Source organism: Pectinophora gossypiella, chromosome 15 (assembly GCF_024362695.1).
Source record: "Pectinophora gossypiella chromosome 15, ilPecGoss1.1, whole genome shotgun sequence".
Taxonomy (NCBI): Eukaryota; Metazoa; Arthropoda; class Insecta; order Lepidoptera; family Gelechiidae; genus Pectinophora; species Pectinophora gossypiella.
The window spans coordinates 1784829-1801720 of record NC_065418.1 but is presented as its reverse complement, the minus strand read 5'-3'; the positions used below and the strand labels follow the sequence as shown (position 1 = coordinate 1801720).

Below are 16892 nucleotides of genomic sequence, written 5' to 3'. Positions count from 1 at the left end.
GACCTTATATATTATGTCTTGTTTGTTGTGTAGGACAGTGGTTGGCTGATGGGGTTGAATTAAAAAAAAAATACACTAGTATACACTAGTATTTGAGGAGCTCGGTGGCGCAGCGGTAAACGCGCTCGGTCTGCGATTGTTGAAGTTAAGCAACCTTCGCAAAGGCCGGTCATAGGATGAGTGACCACAAAAAAAAATCATCTCGAGCTCCTCCCTGCTTCGGAAGGCACGTTAAGCCGTTGGTCCCGACTGCATTAGTAGTCGTTAATAACCACCAATCCGCACTGGGCCCGCGTGGTGGTTTAAGGCCCGATCTCCCTATCCACCCATAGGGAAGGCTCGTGCCCCAGCAGTGGGGACGTTAATGGGCTGGTGATGATGACACTAGTATACCAACCCATCAACCCACATTGGAGCAGCGTGGTGGTCCATACCCCCTCCAGTTTATCGAAGGGACGCGGGTTGCCAGTAGTACGGACGTACATGTTTTTTTTTTGTTGTGTATGAGAAAATATTCGACTAGTGTTGACTAGGATACTCTGTTCCTTTTTATTTCATCGACGCGAAGCCTCAACTCAGTTACTTACGAAATATTTTTTTGTGACAAAATACACTAATAACGACCTGTATCATAAAACTACTATGTACAATTGTCAAGAATAAAATGGCAACACTGTATGCAATCAACCAATCATAGATGTACAACGGTAACTCCCCGCCCCGCACCAATTCGTATCGGGCACCGACCTCACCCCTTTCTGGGTCTTACTTAAGTTTTAAACGTCTGTAAGCCGCTAAGGAGTAAAAGGGAAAGCGCGCGGACTACTGACTCGCTCGCACTTACGCGGTAAGAATGACATATTTGTATGGATTCACCGAGTTGTGCTATTTACTGTCTTGAGTAATAGTAAATAGTAGTTTTACAAAAGTTATCTAAGAACGACAGTCTGGGAAAGCTTTAAACCTTTGCAGTAGTATGAACCTGCATATCGCGCGCGACGCGGTAAATGAACGAAAGCTGTTTATGTATCGCGTCGGACAAAATTAATTACTATTCGTTCACGTATCGCGGGCATGCTACAGCTAGGATATCGTCTCTGGAAAGGAAAATGACGTAAGCGTCAAAATGGTAATTACAAGTTTTTTTTTAGTTTTTTTTTATCATAACTTTTTACGTACCTATTTATCTAATTTAGAAGACATTAACTTAAGATAACATTGTTTTCTTTTCTATATTCTGCAATAGATATCAATACCATATTGTGGACTGACTTTAGGACATTTCGACGCTTACGTAATTTTGCCTTTCCAGTGAAGATATGTATTTTTTTTGTAAATAAAGCAAAACCTCACAAACTGTCAGTCTGTACGTAAAATATACAAAAATATACTCACAAGGATACAGCAGATTGTCTTGGGAAGTTCCTTTTGCAGCGTGAACAGTTAAAATGATGTTACAAACAATATTCTCACAATATCAATGAGGATAAAAACTGCCTATTTCTCCCATCAGGTGTCGCTACTGTTGAGTGTTCTTAAATTTTGACAGTTCCCTAAACTATTTGAGTAAACAAACATATTGTTTTGGTTATATTCTTACACTATAACCCTTTGCGCAGCGTTTAACTGCAAAATCATAGTGTTATATTTATTCCCCGAAGAAAAAAAAACCGAGATAAACTTATTTTCAATCAAAACTGCCTTTTTCCAACTGACTGCTTTTCTTTTTCGTAACTCATCCTTCAGACGGGATACACTCCACGTTGCTACACGTTTTATAGCAACTTATCACGAATTTTAGCTATATGAGCCATGATGATGATGATGATGATTTTTGAGCCATGTCAGGGGCCTTTGGTGCCTCAATAGTAACGCAGACATCAGGGTTGATGAGGTTGGTACTATAGCAGAGTACAAACTCTGCACATACTGGCCTTTTGTTCTGACCATCATCATTTTAAATTACGAAATTCTCATTCCATTCCATTCGCATTTCCTTTCATTTTACTCTCTTTTGTCTCGCTGCATCCCCGACCTTCATTAAAACAACAAGTATATTATACTGTTTAGGGCCGTGCCCTCTAATACCTAAGTCTTGATTCTTTTGTGAAGTGTGTATATTGTGGACTATGTATATTCCTATCCTGTTTGTGAAGTGTTTTTAATAAACTGTATATATTCCTGCTTGCTGATTGCTTCTAATTTATCAACGTCATCACCAATCATTCCCCTACTCCGCCGGCACGTCGGGATACCATATCCTCACCACCCTGCGTAGCTGGACAGTATGGAGAACTGTCAAAATATAGGAATACTCAACAGTGCTGCCACCTACATTTGAGCTTCTAGTTTTTATCCTCATTCCATACGGTCAATTGATTAGTTGTTTCGCGTCAAAAGTAAAATAAGGTTGAGCCACATCTGTTAGCGCCTCATATCAATTCCCTATGCTTCTATCCTTTTCTGTTACTGAGAACCGTCATTTGTTAGAGCGAGAGAAAGCTACCGCACGCGGCAGAACCGACGAGGCGATAGCGTGCGGTCGATCTCACTCGCTCTAACAAATGAATGTTAAAAAACAGAATTTTCAAATTGTCAATCTGTCTTGTACAGTCAGAAGCAAATAGCGACAGCCAAGGTATACATATAGTTAGCAACATCCAGAATGTTCCACCTTGAATGTCCCCAATTATTGGACATTCTAGATGTTGCTAACTATATGTATACCTTGACTGTCACTATTTGCTTCTGACTGTACATCTTATTTTACCGTTGACGCGATTATTAATTCTACACAATATTCACAAGTAAAAAACTATTTGTTACTTAATTTATACAGGGATCTTTGCGAGGATTTTCGACGAGATTTTTACGTGCTAGCAACACTCGATTTTTGTATTATATTACTTTAAAATAAAAAAAATCATTATCGACCATTAAAAATAAATGCAAGTACTGTGACAACAGTATAATATATGGTGTCTGGTCATCGTATCCATTTTATGATTCCATATCAAGTGTTTGGCAGTCTTGTGGGTCTGCCCACCCCAGTAGGGCTTACGGGCGTAATTTTATATATGTAAGTGTCCGAGGTGTCTAGAATGTTAAAAGAATTAAATAAAAAAATATACACTCCTCGACATAAACTATAAACTGCTTCTGATTATTAGAATGTCAATAACAACAAAATAATATGTGCCAGTGTTGCCAGCACAAACAATTGATTGGGCAAAAAATACATTATGATCCCAAAGAATTAGCAATTTCCGTAATAATTTGGCAAGATCCTAATTTTCCTCAGTCCTCTACAAATCGCTATTTTATACAAGAAAAACTGTATATAAAATTATTTCCTAAAATAACCTACGATTGAATTATTGAGATAAATGCTTCCATTGTTAATAAAAAAAAATGGAAAGATTCAGTATAAATTCCCCTGTAGGATTCGTCTTTTGTCTATCTACAAAAGAAACCAAGGACTGTATATTGTTACCTTATAGTGAAAGCCACGTAAGCACTTTTTTGAACAATCCGTTTCTGATGTGATTTTCTTCATCAATTAATTAATTTATTTATTTTTAATTTATTTCAATTCAATTTCAAAAAATACTGTCCTGCCCTTGCGCTTCGCTTCGCTCGTCTTGGCGGGCGCACTCCCGTGCCCCCAGATTTTCTCATTGCCCGGGTACATAATTATTCAAAAATACAAATATGTATTGGCTCCAAAACGGGTATCACTAATGTAGGGAAAAAGTCCGCCAAACTGAAGTGGGACTGGGCCGGACACGTTTGTCGGATGCATCCGGAGCGGTGGGCACGAGTCGTTACTCACTGGATACCTCAGGGCGGGCTTAGAAGTCGAGGCAGACCGCGTAAAAGATGGTGTGAACACCTCAATCCTCATCGCAAGGATTGGCCGGAGATCGCGCAAAGTCGAGAGGAGTGGAAAAATCAAGGGGAGGCCTTTGCCCAGCAGTGGGATCGTATAGGCTAGATAAGATAAGATAAGACAATGTATTGGCAGAGGCATAATATGCCTCTATAAATGCCTCTATAATATAATTGTTGCTTGATATTTGGATCAAATACGGAATATAATTATGTATCTACCTAATACCTATATTGCTTCTCGTTATTTTGATCAGAATAATAACGGTTGGAAGATGTAATTGTGCGTGGGTGTAATAACGAAGGGTCATCATTTATACCCAAAAACGATGTAATATATTATAAAAAAGTTTTCATCTCGAACTCCTCCGTGCTTCGGAAGGCACGTTAAGCCGTTGGTCTCAGTTGCATTAGCAGTCGTTAATAACCATCAATCCGCACTGGGCCCGCGTGATGGTTTAAGGCCCGATCTCCCTATCCATCCATAAGGAAGGCCCGTGCCCCAGCAGTGGGGACGTTAATGGGCTGATGATGATGATATTATAAAAGATGCATGTCTGTTATCCATGAAATTAGATGGTTAAACGAAGGAAACTCTGAACAGCGCCATCTATATTGTTTTTGGGGAACGTGGTCTGGAAAGTCCCACAAGCCAATGAGGTGAAACCAAAAATCACATTCGAATGTGATTATTCAAAATGGCGCTTATGTGGTTTTCACAATGAGACGATATGGCTATTGTCTTCAAGTAAAAGCAATCTGATATACATTGTTTTGAGTTTACGCGGTTATTATCATCATATTCAATTACAACCACCTTACCAATAAAAAATAAACAAACGGTGTATAAATATTCGACAGCCAAGCAAAAATAAATCGAATTATTTGATAATTGGATGCAATTTTGCTTGGCTTAAGTACTTATACACAAAGGTGGTTGGTAAGGCAGGTAAATTGTGATTAGAATATATAACGCAATTCTTGAGCCTTATTGAACATCAATTGCGTAAAAAATTGTACCAAATTAAGTAGATTTCAAGTCCTTGGTAATTCTGTAAACGGGAACCAGCCTAATCTTGACGCTACCACTAAAAACTACACCTAAAAATAAGTCTTTTTTATTTTTTTTTCGATAACTTAAGAGCTATACTTAGGCTAGTCAAGTCCTTGGAACTTCATGTAACTAACACGCGCTATTTACATACACATAGATAAGTCAAGTCAATGGGGAGGCGAGGAGACAGTTTCTCCCGATAGATGGCGTTTAATCGCTGGTACCTAAGAACAATATCAGAACGTAGTAAAAGGACGGACATCAATAATAACGTGTGGCCTTTGGCGGCTCAATAATAACCCTGACATCAGGGTTGATGGGGTTGGAAATCCATCTCACAACCCACACGATAGAAGAATAATAACGTAAAAAATATATAATTTGGAAATGCCAGTTTGAAGTGCGTATCAATATAAAAAAATAAGAGGTGTTCATCAATTTCACACCACTAGTGAATTAAATTACTAAATGTTGTAGAAAAGTCAATGTTAAAATGTATATTTTATGTATACCCGCCTAAATAGTAATAGATTACTAATATAGCAATAGATATCCACAAAATAAAATAGTTGGCTAGGTTAAGACCAAAGATTAGAGCGCCACCTATATACCTTCGCTTTCGCCTCCCCATTGGGGGAAGACCGTCGTACTTCGCGATATTTGAGCAGGTAAGGCCCTTACTTCACTGTTAAATGTAAGTATTTTTAAAATTACCACTTGGTTAATAACTAACCCTTCACTGAACTAAAAGTAAAGGCATTACCCCACGACATTCCCCAATTGACTACACTGTAACATATTGTCTAAAGGGAAAAGCTTATCGTATCGTGTTGTAGGGAGTTATGGAACTTCGTGAAGAGCTTGCGTTTCATCGTGTTCTGTGTTTACCAGCTTTATAGAGCCTAAAGCTTCGAGAACACGATTTTTAATAAATGGGCCCCTTACTGGTCATAGAATTGTTTTTTTTTAGCAAGGACAAGACAAGTCCGTGATACACTTGTTCGGAAAACGCGTAACTTACATCACAGTATCCAGGGCTCGAATTCCGGCTGGGGTTGTAAACCACTGAATCGACTTTATAAGCTTGAATTCATGTTTGGATTATATGTGATTGATTAACACGTGGCTTGCAGACTTTGTGCCCGGTTAATGGCATTAGACTTGACTTTATTACATGGGACTTAAACACAGCTGATGAGGAGTGGGAGTATTATACACCTCTGCCTATCCTCGAGAACATAGGCGTGATGCCATGTCATGTAAATATACCTTAGCGATAGTTCCATTTAAACGCACGGGCAGGAAGGCGGGGGCGCGGGGAAGGTATCGACTACTTTCTACAGATACCTCGTTAGTATTTCCTTTTTTAATTGTAACCTAAGACCGAGATTTCCAGGCACAATAGTAGAACAATGGAGTTTGGATTGTCTTAAGGACATTCCGTCTTGCGCCTATAAAGGGCCCATTTTAAAGTTCATCATGAATAAGTACCTAATTTTAAATCTTTTAAAATTGGAACTAGGTGATCGGACTACGGAGTCTTGAGGCAATTTGACTTGTTGTCTCTTTCTTCAAATGCAAATTAAAATAGGAATGTTAGTAAAATGATATGTATCGAATATGGCAATTTTTTGTACATTTCATTTCTACGGCAACAAAAATTTGGGTTTCGACGGCTTAAACTTATCTTTTTTTTTATCTACGATAACGTAATTGTTTTTACAAAACGTGTGTATTAAAATCATAAGCCTCTAAGATAAAAGAGTCCCATTACTTCAACAACGACGGCGGATTAGTCGTAGAGTCGTCGAGACGGTCTGAGTTCGGTTTTTGTGACGTGACTTATTGCAGATTTGCTGCAAATGGCATGAACTGCTTGGCCGGACAAATGGGGAGCGCTGAGGCTCTCACGCGGTACAAAATTTAAGACAACAGGCCTGAGGGTACATAATTCGGCTCTGAGTTCCAAATGTTATTACATCGTATAGGAAATCCAATATTGCAACAAACCAGTAAAAACTTTTGGTTTCGAGAAAAATCGATTTGAAATTTTTAAAGTTCATAGTTTAAATTTCCAGGTACAATAGTTAAATAATGGGGCTTGAATTTCAGAAGTACTTTGGGCCTCATGGCCATATTACGGCAAAATACTTGGATGATAAAATTTGACGTGGTACTAAACTAACCTCTACTACATATTCGGTGACCGACCTCAAAGGTCATTTTGCGAAAGGTATATTTTACGGAAGCGACATTTTGCGAAAAGTACGTTTCGCAAAGGGTAATTTAGCGCAATGGTCGTTTAGCGAAGTGAACATTTAGCGAAAGTGTCGTTTTGCGAAGTGTACATTTAGCGAAAGTGTCGTTTTGCGAAGTGTACATTTTGCGGAAGGGTCGTTTTGCGAAGTTAAAGATTGTCTTGCGAAATGTACATTTTGCAACAAGGACCTTTTGCGAAGTGTATATTTTGCGATAAAGACATTTTGCGGAAATGTCGTTTTGTGAAGTGTACATGTAGCAAAAGGTTGTTTTGCGAAGTGTATATTTTGTGGAAAGGTTTAACTTTGCAACAAGGACCTTTTGCGAAGTGTATGTATTGCGGGAGATACATTCTGCGTTGAAAGCATCAACTCTCCGCTGAAGGCATTACCGAGACAAACCGATAAGAAGAATATGGTACTCAGAGCTGCGGAATCGACGCTCAACTTAAAACGCCGCCGCCGTTCTGTAAAGGGACTCAGAAGGTGCGATTTCGCGTTTAGCCCTACACCTAATCGTCGCCGAGCAACTCCGTAGTCTCGGAACTCAACCCGCCCGCCACTGCCAACAGACCGAAGCTGTTGGAGCGGATGCTCTTCAGGAAGTTCCGCTTGAGCTCGCCGCTGCCCTTCCTCTTGTTCTTGTCGGGGATATCGAAGACCGTGTCGTAGTGGTGCGGGATGTCGGCGGTGGAGGTGAAGGGGCAGAGCAGGAGGCGGTCGTCGTGGGCGCGGTCGTGCAGCGGGTCGTGGCTGCCGGCGCGCTTGTGGTCGTGCAGGCGCGGCTTGCGGCGGTTACCTGTGGGCGGCAGCTGCGGCGCCGACGCGGCGGGCCGCGGCGGCGCGCGCCGCAGCGCCGGCAGCGGCAGGTGCGCGCGCGCGCGCCCCGGCGCCGCCCCCGACGACGGGCCCCACGTCTTGCCCTTCACGCCGTCCGCCGGCACTGCGCAACAACATCCTTATTTAGTGCTGCAGCTCTCGCAACCGTCGACGTTCTTTCTTTTTTCAACAAAGAACATACAATATTATTCTCACATATATAATAACGTGGCTTCTTGGTGCGAACGCCCAAACCCAGAGGCCAAGAGGGTGCCCAGTGTGCGAATGTCGACTCAGGGCGTCGTCTGAGCGGATTATATTTGAAAGAATAGTGAAGTATGCGCCATACCCCCTCCGGTTGATTGAGGGGAGGCCTTTATCCAGTAGTGAGAAGTATATAGGCTGTTTATGTTAGGGCCGATAGCGGTAAGCGCTGAATGAAGGAAATCGTCGACCACTCTGACGGGGTCGGTATTAGGGTCCTGAATTGCTTGTCTCGACTGTCTGTCTCGAACGCAATAGAAGGTAAGATTGAGATTTTTATGAGGAGTATCCGGGGTGTAATATGTATCAACTTACGTGCAATAGCACGCATGATGGCCGGCGAGCCGGGTGGCGTGTCCTTGGCGACGGCTACCAGCTGCTTCACGCTGCTCTCGTCTTCCGAAGGTCGGACAGTCAGCGTGTGCCGGAAGTCCAGCGGCGAGGATATCGTGTCCTTCTTCAGCAGCTTTATCTTGCTAAATTTGCCTGGAACGGTAAATGGATATTTACAAAATAAGTTTAATACTTTGGTAGTGTTTTACGAAGTACACCACACCTTCAAGGTATAACGTGGACCCCTTACCCAGGGATACGGGTCAAGACCTCAACAGCTGCAGAGGCGGAGATGAGAACCATAGGAGGGGCGAGTCACAGAGACTATAACCTAGAACCTGACAGAGGGCAGCAGAAACTGTCAGTACTATTCAGACGCGGAGGACAGGAATCCTAGTAGGTACGGCTTTGATTGAATCTTTACCACTTTATTTTACTGTTTCAATTGTTCTTTGTTGTACTCTGATAGTATCTTCCAAAAGGCTAGGTAATAAAGCCATTATACTGCCGGGAATATGTCCTGTTCCCAGAGCGAACATACTACTCAAAACACACTTCTTCTTATCGTGTGGGTTGTAGGTGGAATACCAGCCTCATCAACGGTTATGATTGATACATTGTTTTAAGTTTACGCGGTTATTATCATATACCGTTAATGGCCCCGATTCCTGCAAACACCGCCTAATTTTATTTTAAGTTATATCCGTCATTTTCATATCCGTCGAAAAGGAAAGGGACGGATGATTCACAGCTCTTAATTTTAGGAAGAATGAGTAAATGAATGTGTCGGGTTATTGACTGATGTAAAATTTTTAGACGGTTGGTTTAGATTTGTGCTTAAAATTGACGTGTGTTCCATAAATTTTATGCTTGTCAATTACCCGTCCCTTTCCTTTTCGGCGGATAAGAAAATGACAGATATAACTTAAAATAAAATTAGATGGTATTTACAGGAATTAGCACCATTATGTGCTTTAATTTTGGTTATGATTGAGTCGCCAAAGGCCCCTGACATGGCTCATGTAACGATTACTCACATAAATAGTAACCGGTTACCGGTCGGTTAGTAGTAGTGGTAAAACACACTGACCCTTCCTCTTGTTGGGCTGTGGTGGCTGCGACATGCTGGCGAAGATGAGTATATGCAGCTCCCTCGCCGCCAGGTCGATCTCCCGCATCTCCAGCTCCCTCTCCTTCTGCGCTAGGTTCTGTTCGTGTAATCGTTGCTGCAACTGCGCACGAGTCAACTCTTCTTCACGACACCGTAGCTCCTGCAGATACAAAAGTAGTTTTCTAAAAAAAAATACAAAACTGTGTAGAGATTCACACAGATGGGTTTGCTCTTGACATCATTCTTCCACGAGGAGAAGAAGAGATCGACAGTGGAACGAGCTTACCCAGAAAGGCACTGGCAGTCTCACACACGCGACGGAACGCAGCAAGCTGGACTTTAGTGAGAGGGTGGTCGCAAGCCAGGCAGTCCCTTACGGGCCCTACCACTCTGCAGGGGGGATCATTCAGCCGTCATCACTGACTGGGAAGTCACCAGGCCCCCAGTGGCCCCAGGGTGGTCCACTGGGAGGTAGATCCCCTTCCACCCTCTAATACATAAAACATGATTACAGTACTAATCAATAAATTCAAATTCAAAATATTTATTTCGGAAACTAGTCCATATTATGTTTGTAACAGAAAGCTTAACCTAGTATTAGTAACAGATAACATAATAGTAAAAAATAAGCTACATGGGACAGGCCCGATTCACCGATGCCGCGGCCAGCTACATATGTAACCGCGTGCAAAGCAGTTCAGCAGCGGCGAATCGTACCGGTCCACCAACCCGCTCATCACGGTGTTGGGGTTGGCGCGCGCACAAATTAAAATAACATCTACGAAACTACAACAACGTGAATCACTAACCTCCTCTATGGATTTGCATTCCTATGCAAGCGTTAGGGGAAAACATTATTAATTAGTATGTTAATAAACTACACACACACTAAACCACTTTGAACACACACACACACACACATAAACACTTTGTGAGACTGTCCTTTGCTTGGTAAGGACATTACAGGCTTGAATCACCTGATTGTCTGAAAAAATAAGTTGATTCCGTGCTTCGGAGGGCACGTTAAGCCGTTAAAATACCTCCACCAACCCGCAGTGCAGCAGCGTGGTGGAGTATGCCCCCTGCGGTTGATTGAGGAGAGGCCTGTGCCCAGTAGTGGGACATATATAGGCTATTTATGCATGTATGTATGTATGTTAAAAAAAAGAGAAAAATACAAACAAGGTTAAGTATAGTTCTGAAGCATCGACTAAATGATGTATTTTTTCTTCAAAGCATGTAATATTTGATGAAATATGATAATGATGGTGTTAGGGTTATTGCTCAGTTGCTAAAGGCTCCTGATGTATGGAGATATTGGAGCAGCTCACGCTCGCCACACGAGTCCTTCTACATCACACAGGATGGTTGGAGTCTGGGTATCGAGAATCACGTAAGCGCTTTTTTGAAAAGTCACATTCAAGTGTGATTATTGTTAACCTCGCAATAGGCAAGCTAGTTTCAACCGAAATAAAATTTGTGGTCTCAATTTCTACCCGGGATTAAATTAATTGAAAATCGAGGATTTTTTGATCAGGTGATTTTTTTAAAAAAAGTGCTTATGTGGTTTTCACATACATACATACATACATACATAAACTCACGCCCGTAATCCCTAATGGGGTGGGCAGAGCCACAAGTAATCAAAGACAACTTGCAGCCACTGTTGATACGAAGTCCAAAGATGGATATGACGAACCTTATGGTGATAAGGGATCAACCTATCGCCCATAACATTAGTCCATCATGTTAGAGGACACAATCCCTCTGTCGGTTTTTACGACATGCCCGGGAAGAGAAGCAGCTGAACGTGTTCTATGTTTTTTATATGCTCCCAGAACAGCATAGAAGCATCTGCAGCATATGTGGTTTTCACTATCTATCTATCTACTCATCCTGTATATCCACCCACTGCTGGGTATAGGCCTCCTCTCTTTCACGCCATCCTTTCCGGTATTGTGCAAGTCTCATTCATTGCTTTCCGGCGTACAAGAAAGACGAAAGACGGCGCGTAAGAATACGACGATATTTTTGATCTGAAGACAGAGTATCTTACTTTCTCTTTTTGTTACAAGTCCCTTAGCACCCACTCAATACCCAGTCTCCAACCATCCTGTGTGATGTAGAAGGACTCGTGTGGCGAGCGTGAGCTGCTCCAATATCTCCATACACCAGGAGCCTTTAGCAACTGAGCAATAACCCTGACACCAGCATTGTTGAGCTCGACCATTGACCGCAAAATCCACACGACCGAAGAAGAATATAACATTCCTCTTTCTGATCGGCTTGAGCTGCGCCAAGATACCAAGAGTCACATCAGGATATTTGATCCTTTCGATCCTCAATAATAGCCCTGATGGTTGAGCGGTTTATACAGCATACCTTCTCTTTCCGTCGCAGGTCCCTTAGCACCTCCTCGATTTCCAGCCTCCAGCCGTCCTGCATGGTGTGGAAGGACTCGTGAGGCGCGCGCGTGAACTCTGACTGTCTGATCCGCTCCAGCTGCTCCAATATTTCGGGGAATAGGGGCCGCTCTCGGGGGTTCGACGCCCAACAGGCTGCAATAATTAGGTACAACTTTACAACCCACTCGAGAAGAATTCGGGCATATGTAGAGATACATCTGTACATCAAAGGATATATATTTGACATGATGGTGATGATGATGATATATCAAAGCGAAAGGTTCACTGACTGACTCAAGAAACTACAAGTGCTAGGAATATCAAATTTGGCATGGGGATTCTTTTTAGGAAGTAGGTGGTCATTAAGACTGGATTTTTCAAAATTCAATCTTCAAGGGTGATTTTTAGAGGTCTTTAAATTTCACGAACGTAACTATGTCACCCACTGAATAAAGATATTTCTGAGCTTGAGTTCTTGAAACGAAGTCCTAGGTGATCAGCCCATCGCGGATAAGTCCATCTTAAATTATACGGAGACCATAGGACCTAGCACCTGACTCTTCTTCTTCTATCGTATGGGTTGTGAGGTGTATTATCAACCTCATCAACCCTGGTGTCAAGGTTATTATTGAGCCGCCAAACGCCCCTGACATGGCTCATGTAACGACTACTTACTTACATCAGTAAGTAGTAACCAGGACCAACGGCTTAACGTGCCTTCCGAAGCACGGATCATTTTACTTTTTGAACAATCAGGTGATCAGCCTGTAATGACCTAACCAAACTAGGGATCACAAAGTGATTTTTGTGATATGTCCCCACCGGGATTCGAACCCGTGACCTCCGGATCGTGAGCCGCCTAACCACCCGAATAATAAAATATCATTATGCGGTTTTAGAGCAGAGTCGTGTAATCGGGCCATGACCTTAAGACTTTCTATCAAGAGTTGCAGGCAGCAATTTGTCTTCAGTGCATTAGTAAAAATACCAACCTTCCATAAGCACCCTCCAGGGTTCAGGACACGTGCTGGGTATAGGCAGTGTGAGTTTGTTGACGGCCACCCCGTAAGCGACGGCCAGCGCGTCGATGCCCTTGTACGGCGTCTCTCCAGTCAGTAGCTCCCAAAGCAGTACTCCATAAGACCACACGTCCGAAGCGTGGGAGAACGTCGAGTTTTTTATCACCTGGAATATTCGAGAAAAAAGTTTATGTAAGATGTAAGTAAGATGTCCCCACTGGTAAGTAAGATGTTCCATGCTTCGACTATGGATTCCCGGACTTTTAGAAGCCGTGCCGAAGCCAACACAGAGGGCTCTTAAAACATTTTTTAAAGAACGTCTAGGGCCCTGTGCTCTTGCAGCTTCTTTTCCCCGGCTATACAGGTTGTGAGAAGCTGCAGTAGTTTTAGGCGGATGTACGTTCGTTATGTAAAAAATGATGATTCAAAGTGTAACTATGTTACCTACTGAATAAAGATATTTTTGAATATTAATCTAGTTTAGCGGTTTACGAGTGAAAAAACAAAGCTACTTTCGCATTCTTCTCAAGTAACGGGCTCCGTGGTCAAGTGGTTGAAGTGTTCGGGTTCGAATCCTGGTGGAAACAACACAAAAATCACTTCCTACCCTAACACTAACTGATCCTTAGTTTGGTTGGGACACTGCAGGCTCTCCACCCATGATATTCCGTGATTCGGAGGGCACGTTAAGCAGTCGGTGCCTTATTTAGATGTAGTCGTTATATGAGCCATGTCAGAGTCCTTTGACGGCTCAATAGTAACCCTGACAACACCAGGGTTGATGTGGTTGGTAATCCACCTCACACCCCACACGATAGAAGAAAATTACGTTACCTCAGGAGGCATCCAGGCGTAGGTGCCCGCCGCCGACATTCTCGTCGTCTTGTACACTTCCCGCGCCAGCCCGAAGTCCGTGATCTTCAGCGTCTTGTCTTCCAGCGTGTCGTCTGGCAGTATCGTCTCACTCAGCAGAACTGGAAATTAAAGAGAAAACAATATTAACCAAAGCTTGATACTTAATGTTCCGTATTTCAGTGGTTTAAATTGCTGCCGATAGAACTTCTGCTGTCATTTTTTAATTGTTCTTTTATGGTGTGTTTATGTGCAAAGACACTCTTGAATTGAATTGACTTAACACGTAAGTGCAAACGAGGCAGACGTTCCGCGCCCTTCTACTTAGCGGTTTACGGCCATTTGTACTCAAGTAAAACCCAGAAGGGGTGAGGTCAGCGCCCGATACGAATTGGTGGGGGGCGGAGTTGCCGTTCTATACATAGTATTCATCTTTATTCAAAATGAATTGAACTGAATTGAGCTATACTACACACAAGTGAAGGTTAGGACTTCCACAATTACATATTCGAGACATTGTAGGCTGTATGTGGGTTGTTGTCTGCTAAGTTTATAATTTAAAATGTTTAATGTCCACACGTATGACACGAAGCATGGGGGTGGGAGGCATGCTATTATTTATTCAATAACAAAACCCATTTGGAAAGGTGTATTCGAACCACGAACCACCACGTGTTTTCACGTTGGTTTAAGGACATGTTCACATAGCTATTTGTCCGGCGACTTTTCAGCGATTTCACGGCGAAGCGAGATCGGCGAGCAATTATTGTGTTACATTTTATGAATGAAGAAAGCCGGTGACAAGGGCAAGATCTCGCCTCTCCGTGAAATCGCTGAAAAATCTCCGGACAAATGGCTAGTGTGAACAGGCCCATAGAGACTGTAATCTGGAACCTGACAGAGGGCAGCAGTAACTGTCAGTACTGTTCTGAGGCGGAGGACAGGAGTTCTAGTATGGCTTTGAAATATACTACTCTAGACGCCATCCCAATCGCGTAAGATAGAGTACTGCGGGGCGGAAAGCAAAAGGGAAAGGTATAACTTAAAATAAAATTAGATAAATAAATAAATAAATAGATGTACTGGAAGCAGCGCTATTTTGTATTTTACAGACTCAAAGCCGCCGCCGCGACACATAAATAAACATTTAACCCTTCTAGGCAAACATTGCCAATACCCTAATAAAGCTAAGGTACACTAAGGTTAACTGTGGGTGATATAAATAACCGCAACACCGGCCACCCAGCGGCGCGCATACCGCATCGATCTAACGCGACACTTTGATCCGCCGCCGATCGACGCTTGCGCAACCGAGTGCCAATAACGAGCCTGTTAGTATTCAGAATTAATCCGCGCCAATCCGTGGCCAATTTTCGGGGCACGTACTGAATAACCTAGCTATGAATGATTTTGAATTTGGACTTCCCTAGATCATTGTGACTCAGGCGCTCTATTGTGGATAAGTTCTGTTTAGATGGTTTTCCCTTCCGGTTGGAAGTTTGGAAGGTCAGGTTCAGGAGTCGCTTCTGTAAAAAGCCGTACCTGGGTCGTTCTTCTTTTTTTATCGACAATGATCTGTGTTTCGTTCTGATAAGTTATGTTTTAAAATTTTATTTAATCTTTCCATTGTCCAAAAATATAGTTATTATACTCAAAATACTAGCAAAATCGGTTCCTCGATCAGTGATTAACATAGCTTGATTGTTTTTTACAAAATTCTGTGACAGAGTGGTAAATCGAAATGCAGTCTCCGATGAAAAGGGCCACTCTGTCACAATATTTTATTGGAATGCGAAAACACTAAATAGTACTCTACAGCCACATCTTTCTATGATGTTTTAAAATATTTGTCGTTATAATTTTAAAGATGTTAAATCCGATATATCGAGAAAGTGTATTTTTATTGTCTATAAGAAAAGAAGCAGCAAGAAAAACCTCGGCACAGGGCCCTAAAGGCCCTTAAAAAAACTAACATAAAAGGGAACATGATGGACTTAAACAAGGCTGGCGAGGACTGGGTTTACTATGCACCTCTGGCCTACCGCTTGGGGGTAACAGCTATGTATTTACCCTATGCCCAAGTAGTTAATGTAATGCCAGCTGACATATCACTTACAATAAGCCATGTTCCGCGATGTTGGAATCGACACCACAATGTGATGTGTTCGCTGATAGATGGTGAAGTGTATGGAGAGAGTGTTTGGCTTTTTGCGAGAAGATTTATTCATGATTTACTGTTTTGTTGTTTATATTATTATTTTTCTGTGATAGTTTACTTTTTAATTTTGAAATTGTAATTTCTTTTAGTGTTTTTCATGTTATGTATAGTCTTATTTTTCTTTGTTTCTTTTTTTCATGTGGGAGGGAGCGGAGAAAAATATCCAAGCCCAATTCCCACTGTTTATTTTTTTAAAGTTTTACAACAAATGCACTTAAATATTACTTTTGAGTAATTTAGAAAAAACCATTTCTAGTACCACGCGCACACACTTCCGCCATCTTTCATAATCTCCCATCCCTTTCACTCCTTACCTCTCACTCTTCCGCTATATTCAGTTCCTTCCGTCTTCGCTCGTATCTTCCCTCCTTCTCGTATATCTGTTCCTCGCATATCCTGTTTCTCTGTCTTTCAATTCCGTCTCATTCCTTCTCCTTTATCTTACCATCACCTTACTCTCTTACACCTCAAACACCTACACACACTCATACCCCACATTCATTCAATGTTGTATTAGTTTGTATATTGTTTTCTCGTCATACAGCGCAATTGGGCCATACTGTAATGTTGTATGTACCTTAATAAATAAATAAATAAAATAAATAAATGTAAAAAAAAAGTACTTGAGCAAAGTTTGAAACACAAAAACCTAACCATTAAAGCCAGACACA

General features: G+C 41.9%; 1 protein-coding gene across 1 annotated transcript in view; it reads right to left on the bottom strand.

Moving 5' to 3' along the window:
• The window catches only part of LOC126373080 (mitogen-activated protein kinase kinase kinase 11), a 72752-nt gene that overhangs the window by 10126 nt on the left and 45734 nt on the right, over positions 1-16892 (bottom strand). The window contains exons 2-7 of the mRNA XM_050019062.1: positions 13986-14125; positions 13125-13317; positions 12110-12285; positions 9707-9887; positions 8599-8769; positions 8000-8143 (exon numbers count right to left, since the gene is read on the bottom strand). Of these exons, the coding sequence (XP_049875019.1) occupies positions 8000-8143; positions 8599-8769; positions 9707-9887; positions 12110-12285; positions 13125-13317; positions 13986-14125 (1005 nt within the window). The remainder of the gene's footprint in view (positions 1-7999; positions 8144-8598; positions 8770-9706; positions 9888-12109; positions 12286-13124; positions 13318-13985; positions 14126-16892) is intronic.